The 18,364-nt window shown below is 35.1% G+C and overlaps 1 protein-coding gene across 3 annotated transcripts in view; it reads left to right on the forward strand.

The window, feature by feature from the left end:
- The window catches only part of FANCD2 (FA complementation group D2), a 51,675-nt gene that overhangs the window by 2,546 nt on the left and 30,765 nt on the right, over positions 1–18,364 (forward strand). For all 3 annotated transcript variants that reach the window (XM_039886717.1, XM_039886720.1, XM_039886718.1), the window contains exons 2-15: positions 172–266; positions 5,155–5,295; positions 5,883–5,950; positions 6,106–6,209; positions 6,612–6,672; positions 7,591–7,643; positions 9,593–9,671; positions 11,104–11,228; positions 12,331–12,418; positions 12,958–13,062; positions 13,543–13,643; positions 14,066–14,174; positions 14,346–14,381; positions 17,073–17,216. In XM_039886717.1, coding sequence (XP_039742651.1) covers positions 203–266; positions 5,155–5,295; positions 5,883–5,950; positions 6,106–6,209; positions 6,612–6,672; positions 7,591–7,643; positions 9,593–9,671; positions 11,104–11,228; positions 12,331–12,418; positions 12,958–13,062; positions 13,543–13,643; positions 14,066–14,174; positions 14,346–14,381; positions 17,073–17,216 — 1,278 coding nt within the window. In that variant the 5' untranslated portion in view covers positions 172–202. The remainder of the gene's footprint in view (positions 1–171; positions 267–5,154; positions 5,296–5,882; positions 5,951–6,105; positions 6,210–6,611; positions 6,673–7,590; positions 7,644–9,592; positions 9,672–11,103; positions 11,229–12,330; positions 12,419–12,957; positions 13,063–13,542; positions 13,644–14,065; positions 14,175–14,345; positions 14,382–17,072; positions 17,217–18,364) is intronic.

Below are 18,364 nucleotides of genomic sequence, written 5' to 3' on the forward strand. Positions count from 1 at the left end.
CAGCTATAGGAGTTGAAATTTTCTCCGCGCCTGGATTTAGATAGTAGTAGCGTAAACACTAGAACCACCAGTTTTGGCTAGAGTAGTTTTCTTTGAACTATAGCTTTAACTTGTCAGAATTTCAGAATTTAGCTTCTAGAGCGTAACTTCGGTTCTCCGATTTTGCTGTAGATCGTAATTTAACTGCAGACAACTGGTCAAAATGGTTTCCAAAAGAAGACTGTCAAAATCCGAGGATAAAGAGAGCCTGACAGAAGATGCCTCTAGTAAGTGTTGCTTTATTTTCTGTAGCAAATGTGTGAGGCAATATCTCTTCTTTTCTTATGGCTGAGTAGTATTCCATTATATATATGTACCACATCTTTATTCAGTCATAATGGAATATTACTCGGCCATAAGAAAGGACGAAATACTGCATTTGTGACAACATGAATGGATCTTGAGAGTATCGTGCTAAGTGAAATAAGTCAGATGGAAAAGGAAAAGAACCATATAATTTCACTCATGTGGGATGTAAAACAGAAAGCAAAAATGAACAAACAAAACATACAAACAAAACTCATAGACGCAGACAACAGTGTGGTGGATACCAGAGGGGAAGGGGGTGGGAGGAGGCTGAAGAGGATAAAGGGGTTCAAATATATGGTGCCAGAAGGAGACTTGACTTTGGGTAGTGAGAACACAATGTGATATATAGATGTTTTATAGAATTGTACACTTGAAACTTATATAATATTATTAACCAATGTCACCCCAATAAATATTATTTTTTACAATAATTAACAATTTTTTTCAGTTAAAGTTGGCGATATTATATTAATTTCAGGTGTACAACATAATGATTAGACATTTACATAGCTTACGAAGTGATCACCCTGGTTAAATCTAGTACCCACCTGACACTATACATAGTTATTACGATATTATTGACTATATTCCTTATGCTATATTTTATATCCCCATGACTGTTTCGTAACTACTAATTTTTACTTCTTCCTCTTTTTCTTCTTCCTCATTAAAATGTTCTCTGTATCTATGAGTTTGTTTTGTTTATTTATTTTGTTCTTTACGTTCTATATGTAAGTGAAATCATATGACATTTGTCTTTCTCTGTCTGACTTACTCCACTCAGCACAATACTATCTAGGTTCATCCATGTTGTTGCAGATGGCAAGATTTCATTCTTTTTTATGGCTGGGTAATATTCCATTGTATATATGTACCATTTTTTTATTCATTCACCTATCAATGGATACTTAGGTTGCTTTTATATCTTGGCTATTGTAAATAATGTCGAAGTGAACATATGCATTCACATATCCCTTTGAACTAGTGTTTTGGGTTTCTTCAGAATAATATCCAGAGGTGGAATTACTGGGTCCTTATTTGTCTCTTGTTATAGACTTTTAAAGTCTGTTTTGTCTAGTATAGGTATTACTACCCCAGTTGTTTATTTTAAATTTCCATTTTCATGAAGTATTTTCTCCATCCCTTTACTTTGTCTGTGTGTGTGTCTTTAAATCTGAAGTGAGTCTCTTGTAGGCACCATATGTCTTGATTTCTTATCCATTCAGCCACCTTATGTATTTTGATTGCAATGTTTAATCCATTTGCATTTAAAGTAATTGTTCATAGATATCTAGTTATTGCTATTTTATTATTCATGTTTTTGATCCTTTTTTCTTAAGGAAGTCCCTCTAACATTTTTCGTAATACTGGTTTGGTGTTAATGAACTCCTTCAGTTTATTTTCTGGGAAACTCTTTATCTGTCCTTTGATTCCAAATGATAGCTTTACTGGGTAGAGTAATCCTGATTGTAGGCCCTTGCTTTTCATCACTTTGAATATTTTTTGCCAGTCCTTTCTGGCCTGCAAAGTTTCTGTTGAGAAATCAGCTGACAGTCTTAAGGGAACTCCCTTGTAGGTAACTAACTTCTTTTCTCTTGCTGCTTTTAAGATTCTGTCTTTAATCTTTGCCATTTTAATTACGATGTGTCTTGGTGTGAGCTCTTCAGGTTCATCTTGCTGGGGACTCTGTGCTTCCTGGGCTTGTATGTCTATTTTCCTTTACCAGGTTAGGGCAGTTTTCTGCCATTATTTCTTCAAATGGGTTTTCAATTCCTTGCTCTCTCTTTCCTTCTGGTACCCCTATTATGCGAATGTTGGTATGCTTGATGCTTTCCCAGAGGCCCCTTAAACTATCCTTTTTTTATTTTTATTTTTTGTATTTTTTCTTGTTGCTGTTCTGATTGGTGTTTTCTGCTACCTTATCTTCTAAATCGCTGATTTGATCTTCTGCTTCATCTCATCTATTCTTCATTTCCGGCTGGTTCCTTTTGTTTTGTTTTCTATCTCTATTTTTATGTTTCCTATCTCTTTGTTAAAGTTCTCACTGAGTTCATCTACTCTTCCCCTAAGTTCACTGAGCATCCTTATAACCAGTGTTTTGAATTCTGCATCTGGTAAATTGCTTGTCTCCATTTTGTTTAGTTCTTTCTCTGGAGCTTTGTTCTCTTCTTTCATTTGGGACATGTTTCTTTGTCTCCCCATTATGGCTGCCTCCTTTATTTGTTTCTATGTAGCAGGTATCCTGTGGAGGAGCCCAGTGGTGCAGTCTCCTTTATCACCTGAGTCGTTGAGCACCCGGCTCTCCTTTGTATGAGTCATGTGTGCCCTCCTGTTGTAGTTGAGCCTTGGTTGCTGTTTGCTCATCAGTGGGAGAGATTGACCCATGGGATGATTGGTTGTGAGGACTGGCTGGTGATTACAGAGAGCAGGGGTGCGGTGGAGGGGCGGGAGAAGGAAGCAGTTGTGCAGGGTCTGACCTTATGGAGCAGGATTCACTTTAGCAAGGCTCTGGTGCCTGCCCAATCTTCCTTTTGGGTAAGTCGTTTTTGCATATGGCTCATCAGAAGCTGACCCCAGGGTATCCTGAGAGGGGCCCTGCCACAGCCCAGTTCAACACAGTCTGTGCCCTGCCAGGGACCACCTGGCATGATCTATGAAGCAATCCATGGATGGCCACCACTATACTGGGCTTGAAGGTGCCTTGAAAGGCAAGATACGAACTAAGACCAGCTGCTGCTAGTTTCAGGCTTGGGGCTGCTCAGCAGGAGGTACTGAGCACACCAAAGCCAGATGCTCCTTGTGTGGGTTTTGTGAACCTTCGAGAAATTTTAGGAAAGTCCATAGCATGGGCCTAAACAGGCCATTTGTATGGAAAAGCCACTGGAAATGGCTTGGGTGGGCCTACAAGTTGGGTAGGGTGGGGTCCCAGGGAATCACTAGGGCAGAGCAACCAATTAGCCAGGTTGGTGAAGACTCAGATATGGTGATGCCTGTTCCTGCATGCCAAGAGTGGGGAGGGCTGAACAAAGAAATAATAGATACTGCCAGCACTTCTGTCTGGGAGAAAGTTGCCCTTCTAACCTTTGCTCTGAAGCCAGACAGTTTCTTCGCCTATATCCCTGGTGCGTTTCAGTGAAGCTTCTGCCCCAGAACCAGAGCACAGAGCAGGTGAGTCCGTGAGTGAGTAAGTTCATGTGTGAGCTCTTTAAGAGGAATGCCTGGGACTCCAGTTGCCTTCCATGTCACTCAGCCACAATCTCTATTGGTTTTTACTGCCAGAGTTTGTGGGGACTTCTCTTCCTGGCACTGGAACCCTGGGCTGGGAAGCCTGGTGTGGGGATGAGGCCTCTCGCTCCTCTGGGGTGGACCTCCACAGCCAAAATACCCCAACCTGATTTTTGACTAACACATGCAGGTGTGGGACCAGCCCATTTGCATCTCTACCCCTCCTACCTGTCTTGATGGGGCTTATTCTGTATGTACTTAGTTATAGGACTTCTGTTCAGCTAGACTTCAGGTGATTCTCAATGGTGGTTGTTCCGTAGTTTATTTGTAATTTTGATGTCATTGTGAGAGGATGCAAGCACAGCATTTACCTACTCTGTCATCTTAACTGTAAATCTCCCAATAAATTTAATAAAAAAAATGTGCGAGGCACTTAAAGTGTTATGAAGTTCCTACTTTCAGGTGCTGGTAGTCATCAAGACTAAATGGGTAGAGCACACAGAATCTGCATTAGAATATTTGGGATTGAGTTTCTGCCTCTGATTCCATATATTACTTTGGGCATGCCTATAGTCTGAGTGTCAGTCTCCACATCCATAAGAGGAGTTAGTATTAGAGCTTATCTACTGTACATCATCTGGGTACTGGAACACAAAAGTACAGCACACTCCCTACCCTTTAAAAAAAACTTATGATTCCCTTTCTTCTTTAAAAAAATTATGGTCTAGATAAATGCTATGATAGTGATGTATAAAGAAAAGTCATCAAAGCAAGCACATCGGAGGCAAAGAAACAGTGCAGAATCTGTCCATATGAGAATATGGTTAACAAAGGCCCTAAGAGTTCCAACAAGAAGTTGATAGTCTTTTTCATTTATTACACTCATCTACTCTATTAAGGCAATTCTAATTTGTCACATCATTAAGGGAGAAGAGTTGATAATCATATTTAACTTTAAGTATCTATTTGTTTTTGTTTGTTAATTATGTTTCATTACTTCTCATGGGTTGAAAGCCATGGGATGAGACCAATGTGGGCTTTGTACTCAAAGATATGATGCAGGAGAACCTGCCCTATTCTTTCTAACCCTGCATCTAGATCATTGATTCTCAAACTTTGGTGTGCTTCAGATTATTACCTGGAGAGCTTGTTAAAAATTCAGGTTCCCAGGCCCCATCCCTGAAATTTTGATTTCATAGCTCTGGGATGTGACCTAACAGTATGCTTTTAATAAGCTTCCCAATGATTCTAGTGTAATGGTTTGCAGACAGCAGCTTGAGAGATCCTGACTGCTTTATAATTTGGGTGGAAAACATTACCATGGTTATTCTTATTAGAAGTGGCACATTTTGACTTCTTCAAATTAAAACTCAAGAGCTGAAAATAATTCTATTTGTTGATTGTTTTGTTTGGCAGCCACTATTGCTGACCATTGTTAAAGATAAAATTTCATTGCAGCATCAATTCCAGTAATTTTTCAGGAACCTATCAGCTTTCCTCTTAGGGTTATTATTCTAGGGTTTACATTTTTATCTTTGCTTTACTATTTGTCACATTTCTGAAAAATTTCTCTATTTTCAGATGCCAGGAAGCCACCACTTTCCAAAAAGACAAAGAAATCTCATGTTCATAATGAAGTTGATGAAAACAACAATGTATTCATAAAGCTTCTTAAGACATCAGGAATTATTCTTAAAACAGGAGAGAATCAGAATCAACTAGGTGATATTTTAATCTAAATCTTTTCTCGATGTAGTGAAAGGGTTCAGAACTGAATCATGGCGTTTCTAAATAGAAAGGCAATGAAGATTAGAAATGGGAGCACCTTTCATCTTGAGACAAGGATGAAAAGAAAATTGCGTTTTAGAGAATGTCATTATGGTCTTCAATCCTGATAAATTCATGTTAAGTAAAGTACTTCTAATTCTTTTTTTTTTTTTAATTTTATATCCTAGTATCACTTTGTGTTTTCTTGTGAAAAAATAAATACCCAGAGAGCAATTAGGTCTGTGTCACAATAATTTAGAAGGAAATTTATAAAGCCATCTAATATATATAAGGAAGGCCCTGCTTTTGTGACATAGATTATTCTGTCCTGCTAAAGTTATGGCATGTCTTTTTTAGAACACTTAGTAGCTATCCTCTGTCAAAGCTAAGTCTGTTTTACCGTGTGGTTAGAAGATTTAGCTCTGAATTAGATTGAAAATATCCTTATTTGTTCCATCAGATAGGAAACTTACATTTTAAGGAATAAAAACTATGGTAGGAGATGTTAAAGACTCTGGTGACCAATTGTTCTTTCTTCATAGCTGTAGATCAAATTGTTTTCCAAAAGAAGCTCTTTCAGACCCTGAGGAAACATCCTTCTTATCCCGGAGTATGTATTTTTTCCCCTGGTCCTTTTACTTTTGCCAGCAGTATTCTGGAATTGGGAATTTAAAGACACTGGCATAAAAGTCAAATGAGCTAGAATGATTTTTAGCTACTCCACAGTGTGTTAAAAGCCCTGTCTTTTTTTTTTTTTAAATTAAGATAATAGAAGAATTCGTTAGTGGCCTGGAGTCATACATTGAGGACCAAGACAGTTTCAGGAACTGCCTTTTGTCTTGTGAACGTCTGCAGGATGAAGAAGCCAGGTGTGGAGAGGAAGCATGGAGACTTACTGAAATTTCATCTCTTATACTAACTGATGGTTGGAGGAGTGGGTGGGCAGGGCAAAATGTAATTTTTTGAAATTTCGCTTTTGATTTTTAGCCCTCTTTACTGTAGTTTTATGCTAACCTGTGAATTATTAAGTTTATAGTTATGAGACTAAAAACCAGACTGTTTTCTAGATTGTGTCTCACCTGTGTTGACAGAATTTCAACTACTTACTTTTCCCTGTCTTAAAAGCCATCTTCTCATGTTCTGTATTTCTTATCTACCAAGTTAATTTCTTTTTAAAGATTATATATTTTACCAATTTTATGGAATAAGAAAAACATTAAAACAAGGAAAACAAAATAGAAAACAAATCTTTGTTGTTGTTTTTTTTACAGCATGGGCACATCTTACTCTAAGAGCCTCATTAAATTGCTTCTGGGGATTGACATATTACAGGTGAGACTGCCACTTTTTCTGTGAACATTTATTGGATGTGATTTGTGGTGTATGCCCAAGTATAGGTGGCTGGAGCACAGGGTAGAGGAAAGTTTGCATTGCAACAGTTTACTGTAGCCCTGTTGCAGAAACGCATCTGGGTAAGCAATATCTGGGTTTTTGGACTGAGCTGATTAGCCCAGTACATCTCGAAGTATAATTTATTCCCTCAGCCTCTGATTCTTGTTTTGAAAAGCTTTATCCTCTGTGTTCTTAGTTCCTTGTATATCTCTGCCATGTTCACATCCGTGTCATCTCCCATTTAGCTTTCTATTTGCTTATTAACTTGATTTTGCCCTTTTCTTCTCCTTTCTCTATCTTTTAATTTATTGAGTAGACACTACATTGACATGTTTTAAACATCTCAAATTATAAAATTGTATATACAATGAAAAGTCTCATATCTTGCCCTCTATTTTTCCTCTTTTCTTTTTTCCCCACTGTTAATCTTCCCGTACTATTATCACTTCCTTTTCATTGGAAATCTTGAATATGATTTAGTTAACTTAAGTCTAAGAGCCCTCTTGTTCCTCTGAAGAGAAATCTTTTGTTGCAAATTATTTGATAATCTTTTAAAGTCCGCATTTCATGGGTTAACAGCTGTCATATTTAATGATGTTTTTGATTATCTGATTATTTTAATATTGCTTTGATAGCCATTTTGCAGTTTTTCAGAAGACAAATTATTGATAAGTCTTTGTATTCCAACAGCTTATATTCAAAGCATAGGCAGCGTATGGACATTCTTATAATAAGAGAATTGCTATTATAGCAAGGTTTTTCGTCCAAGAGTGCTTGTTGGAGAGAATTATGGCTAATTATACATTTCTGTTGTATATTTTGAGACCATCTCCTAACTCCTTATGTCTGCTTTTTCAGCCTGCCATTATCAAAACCTTATTTGAAAAGTTGCCAGAATTTCTTTTTGAAAGGTAAGTGGAGTTATTGTGGAATGCTTAAAGTACCCTGGTGTACTTAAGTTCCTCTCTGAAAAGATTACTCTAAAGAATCATTGGTTTCTCTGAAGGTCATATTTATCATGATGCCAGATTCTTAAGTGACTACTAAAATTTTATTGGAGTGTCGTTCTTTGAAATTTCATCTATTTATATGAATACATATTCCCAGAAAGATGCATAATAAACTGATAATAGTAATTGTCTCCAAGGAAGGGAGCCAGTTGGTTGGAGTCAGATATTCTCTGAATACTGTTGTTTACCTTTTCAATTTTATACTGTACCATTTTTTAAAATTTACTTTTAAAAAAATTTACTTTAAAAAATGACTAAGAAAAAATGAACAGTTTAATAGAAAAGTAGATAAAGGTCATGGACAGACAATTCACAAAGAAGAAATACAAAAGCATCAAAGATTTTAAAAAATGCTCAATTTCATTAATAATCAAAGACAAACTTAAAACAATAAATACATTTTTCCACTCTCAAAAGATTTCCTTTGTTGAGTGTAATGAACAGGCATGTTCATACCTTGCCGATAAACATATAAATTGGTTCAGTCATTCTGAAGAGTAGTAAGTTGTGTATATCAAAATTTTAGATTTCGCATACCCTTTAATGCTCATCCATGTCTCCTAATTCTGTCCTAAGGTAATAATTGTGAATGAAAATAGTAATGAATAAGATTACTGTTTAAATAACAAAAAATTGTTGAGAACTGAGATGTTCAACTATAGGAGATTTGTTAAGTAAATTAAGTACATCCACACAATGGAATATCATGTAGACATTAAAAATTTTAAAGAGAACTATTTAACACCAAGCATTAATTGGAAAAAAAAGTTAGGTTACAAATCACTGTTTACAGTACAGCCCAGCATTTTGTTTTAAAAAAAGATAAATCCATACACACATACACATAGATATATATGCATATTAATAGTGAACATCCTGGATGACAGGATTATAGATTACTTTTATTTTCTCCTTCATATGTTTTTTCAGTGTCTATTATACAATAATAATAAACTTGAAGATTTACCTTTAAAATTTTGTGCTTTGTCTGAATGGCTTACTAGATGCTTTATGTCCTGGCTAAGTCTTTTTCAGCAGTTAAATTTGACTGCAGTGGAAGCTAAGCAGGGTCTGGCCTGATTAGTACTTGGATGGGAGACGACCTTGGAATACCAGACGCTGTAGGCACTTAGATAGATAGATAGATAGATAGATAGATAGATAGATAGATAGATAGATAGATAGATAGATAGATTAAATAAAATAAGATGAATAGAAAACTTGACTGTAGTAAACAAAGGCCAAGAACGCTGTCACAAAAAGAAACTGGATGGGGTCCAAAACTTTAGATGTAGTAGGTTGGGAGGAAGACAGAGACTATCATTTGGGGGGAAATAATAATAACTGAGCCAACATTTTTTTCATCCATAAATGGTTTTTAATACTTTCACAAACATAATTTAATTTGACCTGCTGTGTTTCCATAGCTGTAGATGCTTACCTTTTTCAGTACTTATCACATTGATGGAATTTGTTTTTTACCTTTTTAAAATATTCATGTTATTCAATTTTTTAAAGTTTATTATTTTTATGGTTTTTAATTGTTTACATTATTTTAAGAAGTACTCTCTAGACTTTTCTTCCCCTCTCTATAAACATTCTCCAGATGTGCCATAATTAACAGTTTAGTGTGTCTTCTTCCAGACATACATCTTTCTCAACATATATAAGCATATATCTCATGCTGTTTTTAAAAATCACCTATGTATCTCTCACGGTGCACAATGCATAGTAAGTGTTCAGTAAATGTTAATTTAATGACTGAAAAGTTTTGTGCAGTATTAATGCTTGCTGTTTGTTGTATAAGTCAGAAAGGCTAAGTTTCCTGTCTTCTCATCCTAACATTTCAGAGTGAACAGTGATGGAATCAGCATGCCTCGACTCATCATCAGTCAACTGAAATGGCTTGACAGAGTTGTGGATGGCAAGGTAGGCTTTGGGACTTTTTCTTTCTCTTAGATTTATAGTGTGTTTTCCATACTTAACCAAACTTGGAATTTGCAAGGTTTTTTTTTTTTCATTTCTAAACAGAAAAATTCACATTTTTAAATTCATCCATTAACTTTTTCAGCTTTAATATTTTGAGATTCATGGATTTCACCTTTTAAATTTCTCCAAAAAAAGAAATTTACCTAATTATGATGACTGGATATTGTTTATTAAATAAATTAAATGTTTGGAAAGATTTAGTCTTCAAAGTACAGAAGTTACTGTTTTATTTCTCAAGCAGTGAGATCCCAAGCTACCCTACTTTACTGCAGATGTTTTAATTTGATTATATATAGTAGTTTCCCCTTTTCTGCAGTTTTGCTTTTCATGGTTTCAGTCAGAAGCTATTAAATATTCCCAACCATTGACATTTTCTGCTCCTGACTTCCAGCCATTAACATTGTCATGACTTGATGGTCTAGAGTCACCCAAAGCAGATGATCCTCCTTCTGACATATTTTCAGAAGCTCAGCAGTAACCTAATATTACATCACAAAGTCTAAGTCATTCACCTCACTACATCTCATCATGTAGGCATTTTTTATTATCTCACTTTATCATAAGAAAAGGTGAGTACAGTACAAGAAGATATTTTGAGACAGACCATCATCACATAACTTTTATTATAGCAAATCATTGTAATTGTTCTATTTTTATTATTAACTATTGTTAATCTCTTACTGGGCCAATTAATTTAATTTTTAAAGTAAACTATCATAAATAGGTATATATTGGAAAAATTATAGTATATGTAGGGTTTGATACTATCCATGGTTTCAGACATCCACTGGCTGTCTGGGGATGTATCTCCCTCAGATGAGTGGGGACTACTATATTGAAAATTTTAGGAAGTTTTTATAATTATGTTATTTGTTATCAAGCACCTTGGTGAAGTAGAATCTGTTTTGAGCCTAGTGCTTAAGGCCCATTTCTTTTCAGAGTTCTTAAAATTATTCTACTAATTGTTGTCAGATATTCCAAGGCTAAATAATTGCTTAGAAGAACATAAATTTTGGAGTCTCATTGGGGCTAGAACTTTGAATCTGCCATTTATTACTTGTGTAATAAACCGTACATATCTCACATTTCAAAAAAGGGAATTGAAACTCCATAGAGTTGTGAAGATTAAATGAAATAAAATATATAACAGACCGATTAGATAATATACCATCTACACTACTCTTTTGCCTATATACCATCCCACATGTGAAATTTTTTGGGTCGCTTACCTCTGAATTTAGGTTTTGTGTTTGCATGTGTGAATAGTTATTATATTGTACACAAAATAATTCTAGCTTTACATTTCATGAGTAGGAACTCTTTCTCTATTCTGGGTAATGTGCTCCAATTCTAATAGTCTCCTCCACCGCAGGATCTTACCACCAAGATTATGCAACTGATCAGTATTGCTCCAGTGTACCTTCAGCATGACTTCATCACTAGCCTACCTGAGATCCTAGGGGATTCCCAGCACGCTGATGTGGGGAAAGAACTCAGGTAAGTAAGCACCTTGTTTCCATCCTTAAGCAAATCTCCACTCTGGTAACCTTATCACTGCAGTATGAAGAGTAGTGGTAATGTTCCTTTTTATGTAAAAGAGGGTAATGCCTACCTTCCATGAGTAGGGTATCAGATTTGACTTATTTTTCTAATAATGAATATGTATTTGAGTAGATCCATCTACCTACTTTTAAAGGTGTATATATCTGTTGTGTATATGAAGTCTGGCTTAGGATTAGGTATATAAATTTGGTCTTATGGAGACTTAAACACGATCCCTCTGTTTCATTAGCATTTCCGCTATCCAAGGGGTCCTCCGTCATGACTGCACATCCAAATCATTCATGGAGCTAATTAAACACCTACATTCTTTGATCCCTAAATGATTCATTCTAATGCACATTGCTGCATCAGATCTGTTGCTGTGAGTCACTGCTTACTGTCATTTACATGAAAAATGGTAATTGGTAGGGTAATAATTAAGGAGAGGAAAACAGTATCCCTCCGTAATAGTGTTTCTGTTTTAATGCAACTTCTTGTTTATCCTAGAAGTTGTAGCTTAAAATTTTTTAGTTTATAATACTTCCTTTTCTATAGCTATCTGCAAAGCTACCTCCAGAAATGTTCAGTGAGTTCTTGCCTTCGAACTTTTAGGCAGGATGCTCCCTCTGGGTATAGCCCTGTTGAATTCCAGCTTGTCCTTGTGTATAGCCTTCTCTTGGAATCTATCACTGTCCTTCTCTATCCTGTGCTCCTTTAGTGTCCTGCACGTACATCCATCATATTTCTCATACGTCGTTATAATTGTATGTTTTCTTTTTCCTTTTCTCGGGAAGGATATGTACCAAACTCAATAGTGTGTAACCTCTGAATAGTGGAGTTGGTGAGGGAAGGTTTTTTATTTTTATTCTGTTGTTTGAACTTTTTATAATGAGCATTTTTAAAAATCAAAACAATTTTTGAATGAAACATACTGTAAACAGAGATTTAATGGGAACTAAGTATATCATTTCTTCTCATACTCTGAGTGATTTTTTGAGATCATTATCTGCCCAGCTCTGTTAAAAGTTGCACAACTTTTCTCTTCTACCATTTATAGTGACCTTCTAACAGAGAATACACCACTCACTGTTCCGATCCTGGATGTCCTTTCTAGCCTCCGACTTGACCCAAAGCTCCTGTCTAAGGTAAGAAGGACTCTGCTCTCTGTAAGCGGAACTAGCTTTCTCATTTCCCACAACCAATGTCAGTCATTCATTTTCTTGGAGTAATCATATGTAATAAAAATTTTCTTCTGAAACGATATTGAATGACATTTAATCTCTTTTTTCTTTTCAGTAAATTTTATATGCCATACTATGATAAATTCGCTGCTCTGTTTTAAGCAATAAGTTTTAGTGGAAATATCCTATATTGCCTGAATATTTAACTGCTCCCTTAGGAGTAACAATTTTTTATGTCTTCCTCTGGCCAATAGAAAATTTAGTTTCAAAATGTAAGATGATAACACCCATTTATCAGAAGAAGCAGTAGTATTAACAGTTTAAAGCTTTAGAAAAAATTAAAACAAGTATTTTAGAGAAAAATAAAAGGAGTTTTTCTTCTCAAATTACATGTGAGAAAACTGAGTGAAAGAAGTAATTTTTCTAATGTTACCTACCAAGTCAGTACTAGGTCGAAGTATTAACATGAAAATATTTAAGTTTTTTGTGCCTTTTATGTTTAGGTCCGCCAATTGATGATAAGTAAGTTGTCATCTGTCAGACTGGACGATTTACCTGTGATAATCAAGTTCATTCTTCATTCTGTAACAGCCACGGATGCACTTGAGGTACCCTATTATTTCCTAACAAACACCAATAGGATGCTAGATCCACAGAATGAAGCAGTGATACCCTTGTGAAACTCAACAATCAAAGACTAACCTAAATGTAGATAAATTATTTAAATTAATAGGTTCTCATTGCTGTTTTTTGTCCCCAAACTAACTGATAATGCTGATTAATCCAGATGGTATTCAGGGGAGAGAATAGAGCTACTAGCCAGATTTATTGTTCTGTATAAGCTACTACAGGTTATATTTGCTATTTCAGTTAATATCTCAAGGAGTTCTGGAATTTTGAAGGGCATGACATACTATGCTTGCATTAGCTATTTCACCAACTCTCTTTTTCAAAATGCCTTGTCTAACATTTAATAATTCTACTTCCTCAGGCTTTTAGGAGACTGTCATGGTTTTCCTATTGAGAGAGTGGACTGTGCCTATCCAGTGTGCACAAACAGAACACGTAGCTAATATTTATTTCCACAGGTAATTTCTGAGCTTCGGGAAAAGTTGGATCTGCAGCATTGTATTTTGCCTTCTCGGTTGCATGCTTCCCAAAGCAAGATGAAAAATAAAGGACGAACAAGGTATAAGCTTATCAACAGTTACTACCCTTTTTCTCACGTAGGCAAGGAAAGTTTTCTGACATTTATCTTGACTCCAGGACAGTAGATCTTAACACAACTATAAATAATGGTAGTAATATTACACTTATGTAATACTATACACTTTTTCAAATCATATGTGGGTATATATGTGTGTCCATGCATGCATGCATGCATGCATGCATGCATACATACATGCATACATACATACATATATTGTGTCTGTGTTTTCTTGGCTATTCACATCAGTCCCAGATGGACTGCAGTACAACTTCATTAGCCATTTTACACATGAAGTTGTGAACTTGTTCCAAGGCACATGGCTAGTAGACAGGAACCCAACTCTTACAGGTTTCTCTCTGCTAAGTGGAAGAATGATATTTTTCTTCTTCTGCTACTTGTAGTTCTTCAGGAAATCAAGAAAACAACGGTCAGGACTGTGTTTTTCTTCTCTTTGATGTAATAAAGTCAGCTGTTAGATATGAGAAAACCATTTCAGAAGCCTGGATTAAGGTGAGTGAAATCTTTGGAACTTTAAAATTAAAGAGGAAATGAGTGGCAATCAGTGACGAGATTTGCCAGATGGGCAGATTGGTTCTCAAGTAAGAGAACAGGGCGTGCTGAATAAGGCAAGAAGTGTTCTACTAATGTGTTGTAATATATTTGTGACCCTTGTTTTCCCAGGCAATTGAACGCACTGCCCCAATGTCTGAACACAAGGTAATGTTCATGTACTGTGAATTTTAAATATTGCACACTTAAAATTAGTGAAATCACCTAGTGTTTTTTTCCTGCTTGCTTTCTTTTGCTCCCTCCAGTCATCCCTTCTGTGCCTTCTGTAGTTGCTCTAATAAACATTACCTATCTAGAAAAGATTATATGAGGGGGTGACTTGCCAGATGACCTTCCCTACACATTTATTCTGGCAATAAAATAAGCCTTAAATATTCATAAGGGGAAATATTAACTTTCCAAACAAACATAGTGAGTTACAGTCAAAGAAGCCAAGTCCCCACTGAGGAGGAGGTGAAGACTAGAGTCCCCTGTGTCATGAGTCAGGTCCTTGTATCCGTCCGATTGCCCTTCCTCCTACCAAACAGAATTGTCAACATAATGACATTCCATATTTTACTTTTCTTTGCCCATGCAGACCTGATTAGAGTGAATCCATCCACTGTCAAGGCGATGGGACTGAATCTGTCTTAATTCCTGAAATATTTTCTTCTGTCAAGAAGCCAAATTATTAACTTTCTTATGATTGATTCCCTTTAAGAGTTTTTTTTTTTAATTGGAATCTGTTTTGTGGGGTTTTTGTTAGTTGGATTATTTAATTGTTGATGATTATCTTAAAAACTTTTATGATATTGAAAAAGTCACTAATTTTTGTTGGGGGGGGGATCAAAATACCCTAATACAACCATTTTTATTTTTGCATGACCCTTGGCCACCTGCATACCTATTTTTACAGATTTCTAATCACTATAAATATAATTATGTATTCTGATTTTTTCTCCTGATATTATGTCATAAATATTTTGCATGCTTCCACATTTATTTGTCTTTATTGTCATTTCTCATAGCTATGTTCTGTTCTGTTAACAATGATTCTCAATTTTGGTGCCTATGAGTAGGACCTTCAGTGAAGGGATGTCCTACATAATTTGTTTTTGTTTTTTAAGTTAGAACATCTAACCTTTATTAAAATATCTTTTTTTAGTTGAGGTATAATTGACATATTAGTTTCAGTTGTATGACATAATGATGTAGTATTTGTATGTATTGCAAAACGATCACCACACAATTACAAATATATTTTCTTGTGATATACTCTCTTAACAACTTTCAAATATATAATACAGTATTATTAACTATAGCCACCATGTTGCACATTGTATCCCCATGACTTATTTATTTTATAACTAGAAGTTTGAATCTTTTGACTACCTTTACCCATTTCACCCATTCCACACCCCCTGCTTCTGGCAACCACCAATCTGTTCTCTATATCTATCAGCTTGTTATTTTGTTTTTTATTTTTTTTAGGTTCTACAAATGAGATCCTATGGTATTTGTCTTTCTCTGTCTGATTTATTTCAGTTAGCATAATACCCTCAAGGTCTATCCATGTCGTTGGAAATAGCGAAATATATATTATACCACATTTTCTTTATCCATTCATCCATTGGTGGATGTTTAGGTTGTTTTCATGTCTTGGCCATTGTAAATAATGCTGCAATGAACATAAGGGTGCACATACCTTTTTGAATTCGTGTTTTTGTTTTCTTTGAATACTCAGAAGTGGAATTGCTGAATCCTATGGTAATTCTATTTTCAATTTTTTGAGGAACCTCCATACTGTTTTCCATAGTGGCTGCACCAATTTACATTCCCACCAGCAGTGCACAAAGGTTCCCTTTTCTCCACTTATTATTTCTTGTCTTTTTGATAATAGCCATTCTAACAGTTGTGAGATGACATCTCATTGTGATTTTTATTTACATGAAAAATGTTGAGCATTTTTTATGTACCTATATGTCTTTGGGAAAATGTCTGTTCAGGTCCTCTCCCCATTTTTAATTGGATTGTTTGTTTTTTGCTCTTGAGTTATGTGAGTTACAAGTAATTTCTTTTTTTCTTTTTTGTCCCGTTTGACTTTTTAAACTTAAAAGAAAAAAGACACACGACATAGTTAATATAAGCTAATTGGGGAGGGAAAAACCTCACAATGAATCTAAAAATGTTAAAAATAAAGTTTCTCTCCATTCCCTGTCCCATTTTTCAAGGAAAATCATTCCTCCAGATTTTTTTTCTATTCATACACAGGTATATGTGTGTGTGAGTGTAGGCATGCCCACTGTTATACATATATGTACTTGTACATTGTTTTTACAAATATTATGATTATCATCTTGCAAGTTTTTTATTTTTACTTCACAATATGTTGTGAATGTCTGTCAAAAAATATAATCTCATTCTTTGTAATGGCTATGTAATATTCTGAAAGTGAGTATCATAATTTAACCTTTTTTATAAAGACAGACATTTACAATCCAACTTTTCACAAAGTAATTTTCCTAATAATAATGAAAACATATACTGAAGTTGGCAAGTGATTTAATCTTTTTTCTCTAATAAATGTGAAGATATTAAAGTTATTCCTATAATGTGACTTTCACTTTTATTTTAGTACTTTCTTAAAAGATACCAGTGATTAATAGTTGTGGCACTTTATTTCTCTGAAAAATATTTCTGTTTTGTGAAAATTTAGGTACTCCCATGTGGTATGTTGAGCAAATGAGTATCATCCATTTTGTGTTTTAATGGGAAAAACTTGAGAGCTGCTGTTTCATTATAGTAAATGTACTGATTTATTAAACTATTTTCCTGTTGTTGCATATTTACTGACAATAGATTTTTGACCTGACGATGCTTCTCATCATCTATAGCACCAACACTCAGACAAAGAAGTGCATTGAGAGGGTGCTAAGAAATAAGATTCGATCAGGCTGCTTTCAAGAAGAGCTGCTACAGAGTACATTCTATATTCATTACTTTGTAAGTGTCAGAGAATTGGACAACAGTACTGTGAAAGGTACAGAGGTTATTTTAACCTTTCCTACCCCGTGTGGGAATCTTGACACCACCACCTTTGCTGGATGTTGATCTTTGACAGGGAGTTCAGTGTATTTCAAAACATGGAAGGATTTTTACTTACCTCGTTTGAGACATTATGACGTTGATAAAACCAACCTAAGATTGTTTTTCATCTTTTTCACAAAAGGGTCACGAAATTAGTTTATGTTAAGCTTGTTAGACATAAACTCCCAATCTTTTTATAGGAAATATTTTAATTTCATTCTTCTAATTACATACTTATTAACTTGATTTTTAACCTAAAATGGAAGGCTTTATAGCTCCCATACAGAATTTTATCTTAATTTCAGCTCGTTGAAACCCATCGAGACTCAAATCTTAATTTTGTATTAATCATTTTAATTGTCTAGCTCTTTGCTATCTGCAACTTTGACAGACTTGCCTTCTGTGTCTGTTAAATAGTTTTTAAAAACCCTGAGCACAGCAGGACTAGAAGAATGCTAGTAGAGACATAATTATGCATCTCTGAACCATAACTATTTGGTCATTCAGTACTGAGACCTTAGGTAATCATTCTTGTTGAAATATAACCATTCAAATATGAATTTTGTCAGCTAGAAATGGTGTTCGCAGGTGAATGTTTAGAATTTTAACAGTGTATACCTTCTTAGAAAACTGGTAGACCAGTGGTTTGGGGCTGGGCTTAGGAATTAATGAAAATATGTAGTTGGGTCTTATATTTAGCAGTGGATTGAATGTTTTCACTGTTTTATCTTGCAGTTCTTTCTGTGCTTATTTCTGGCAATGATATGTGTTTTGTACTGTAATTTTCCAGAGGGCAGTATCCATATATAATTTTTTACTGCATTTTCCTCAGTAAAGCATTATACCCAATTCAATGCTTAATTTAAGATTTTACTGTAATGTTATCAGTAAAGAAGCTGGACTTAATAACTGTCTTTTTACTCTGGCTCCATTAAAACATCTTAACATCTTAAAAACACTATCAGTATCAGTTTTTTTCTTGATCTTCTTTAAATGAAATCAGTTTAATTAGCATTGAACCTTATAGACTGATTTCAAATTGTAACCAACCCAAAGCAGGCTTA

The sequence above is a fragment of the Pteropus medius genome, unplaced genomic scaffold (assembly GCF_902729225.1).
Source record: "Pteropus medius unplaced genomic scaffold, Ma_sr-lr_union100, whole genome shotgun sequence".
Lineage (NCBI taxonomy): Eukaryota > Metazoa > Chordata > Mammalia > Chiroptera > Pteropodidae > Pteropus > Pteropus medius.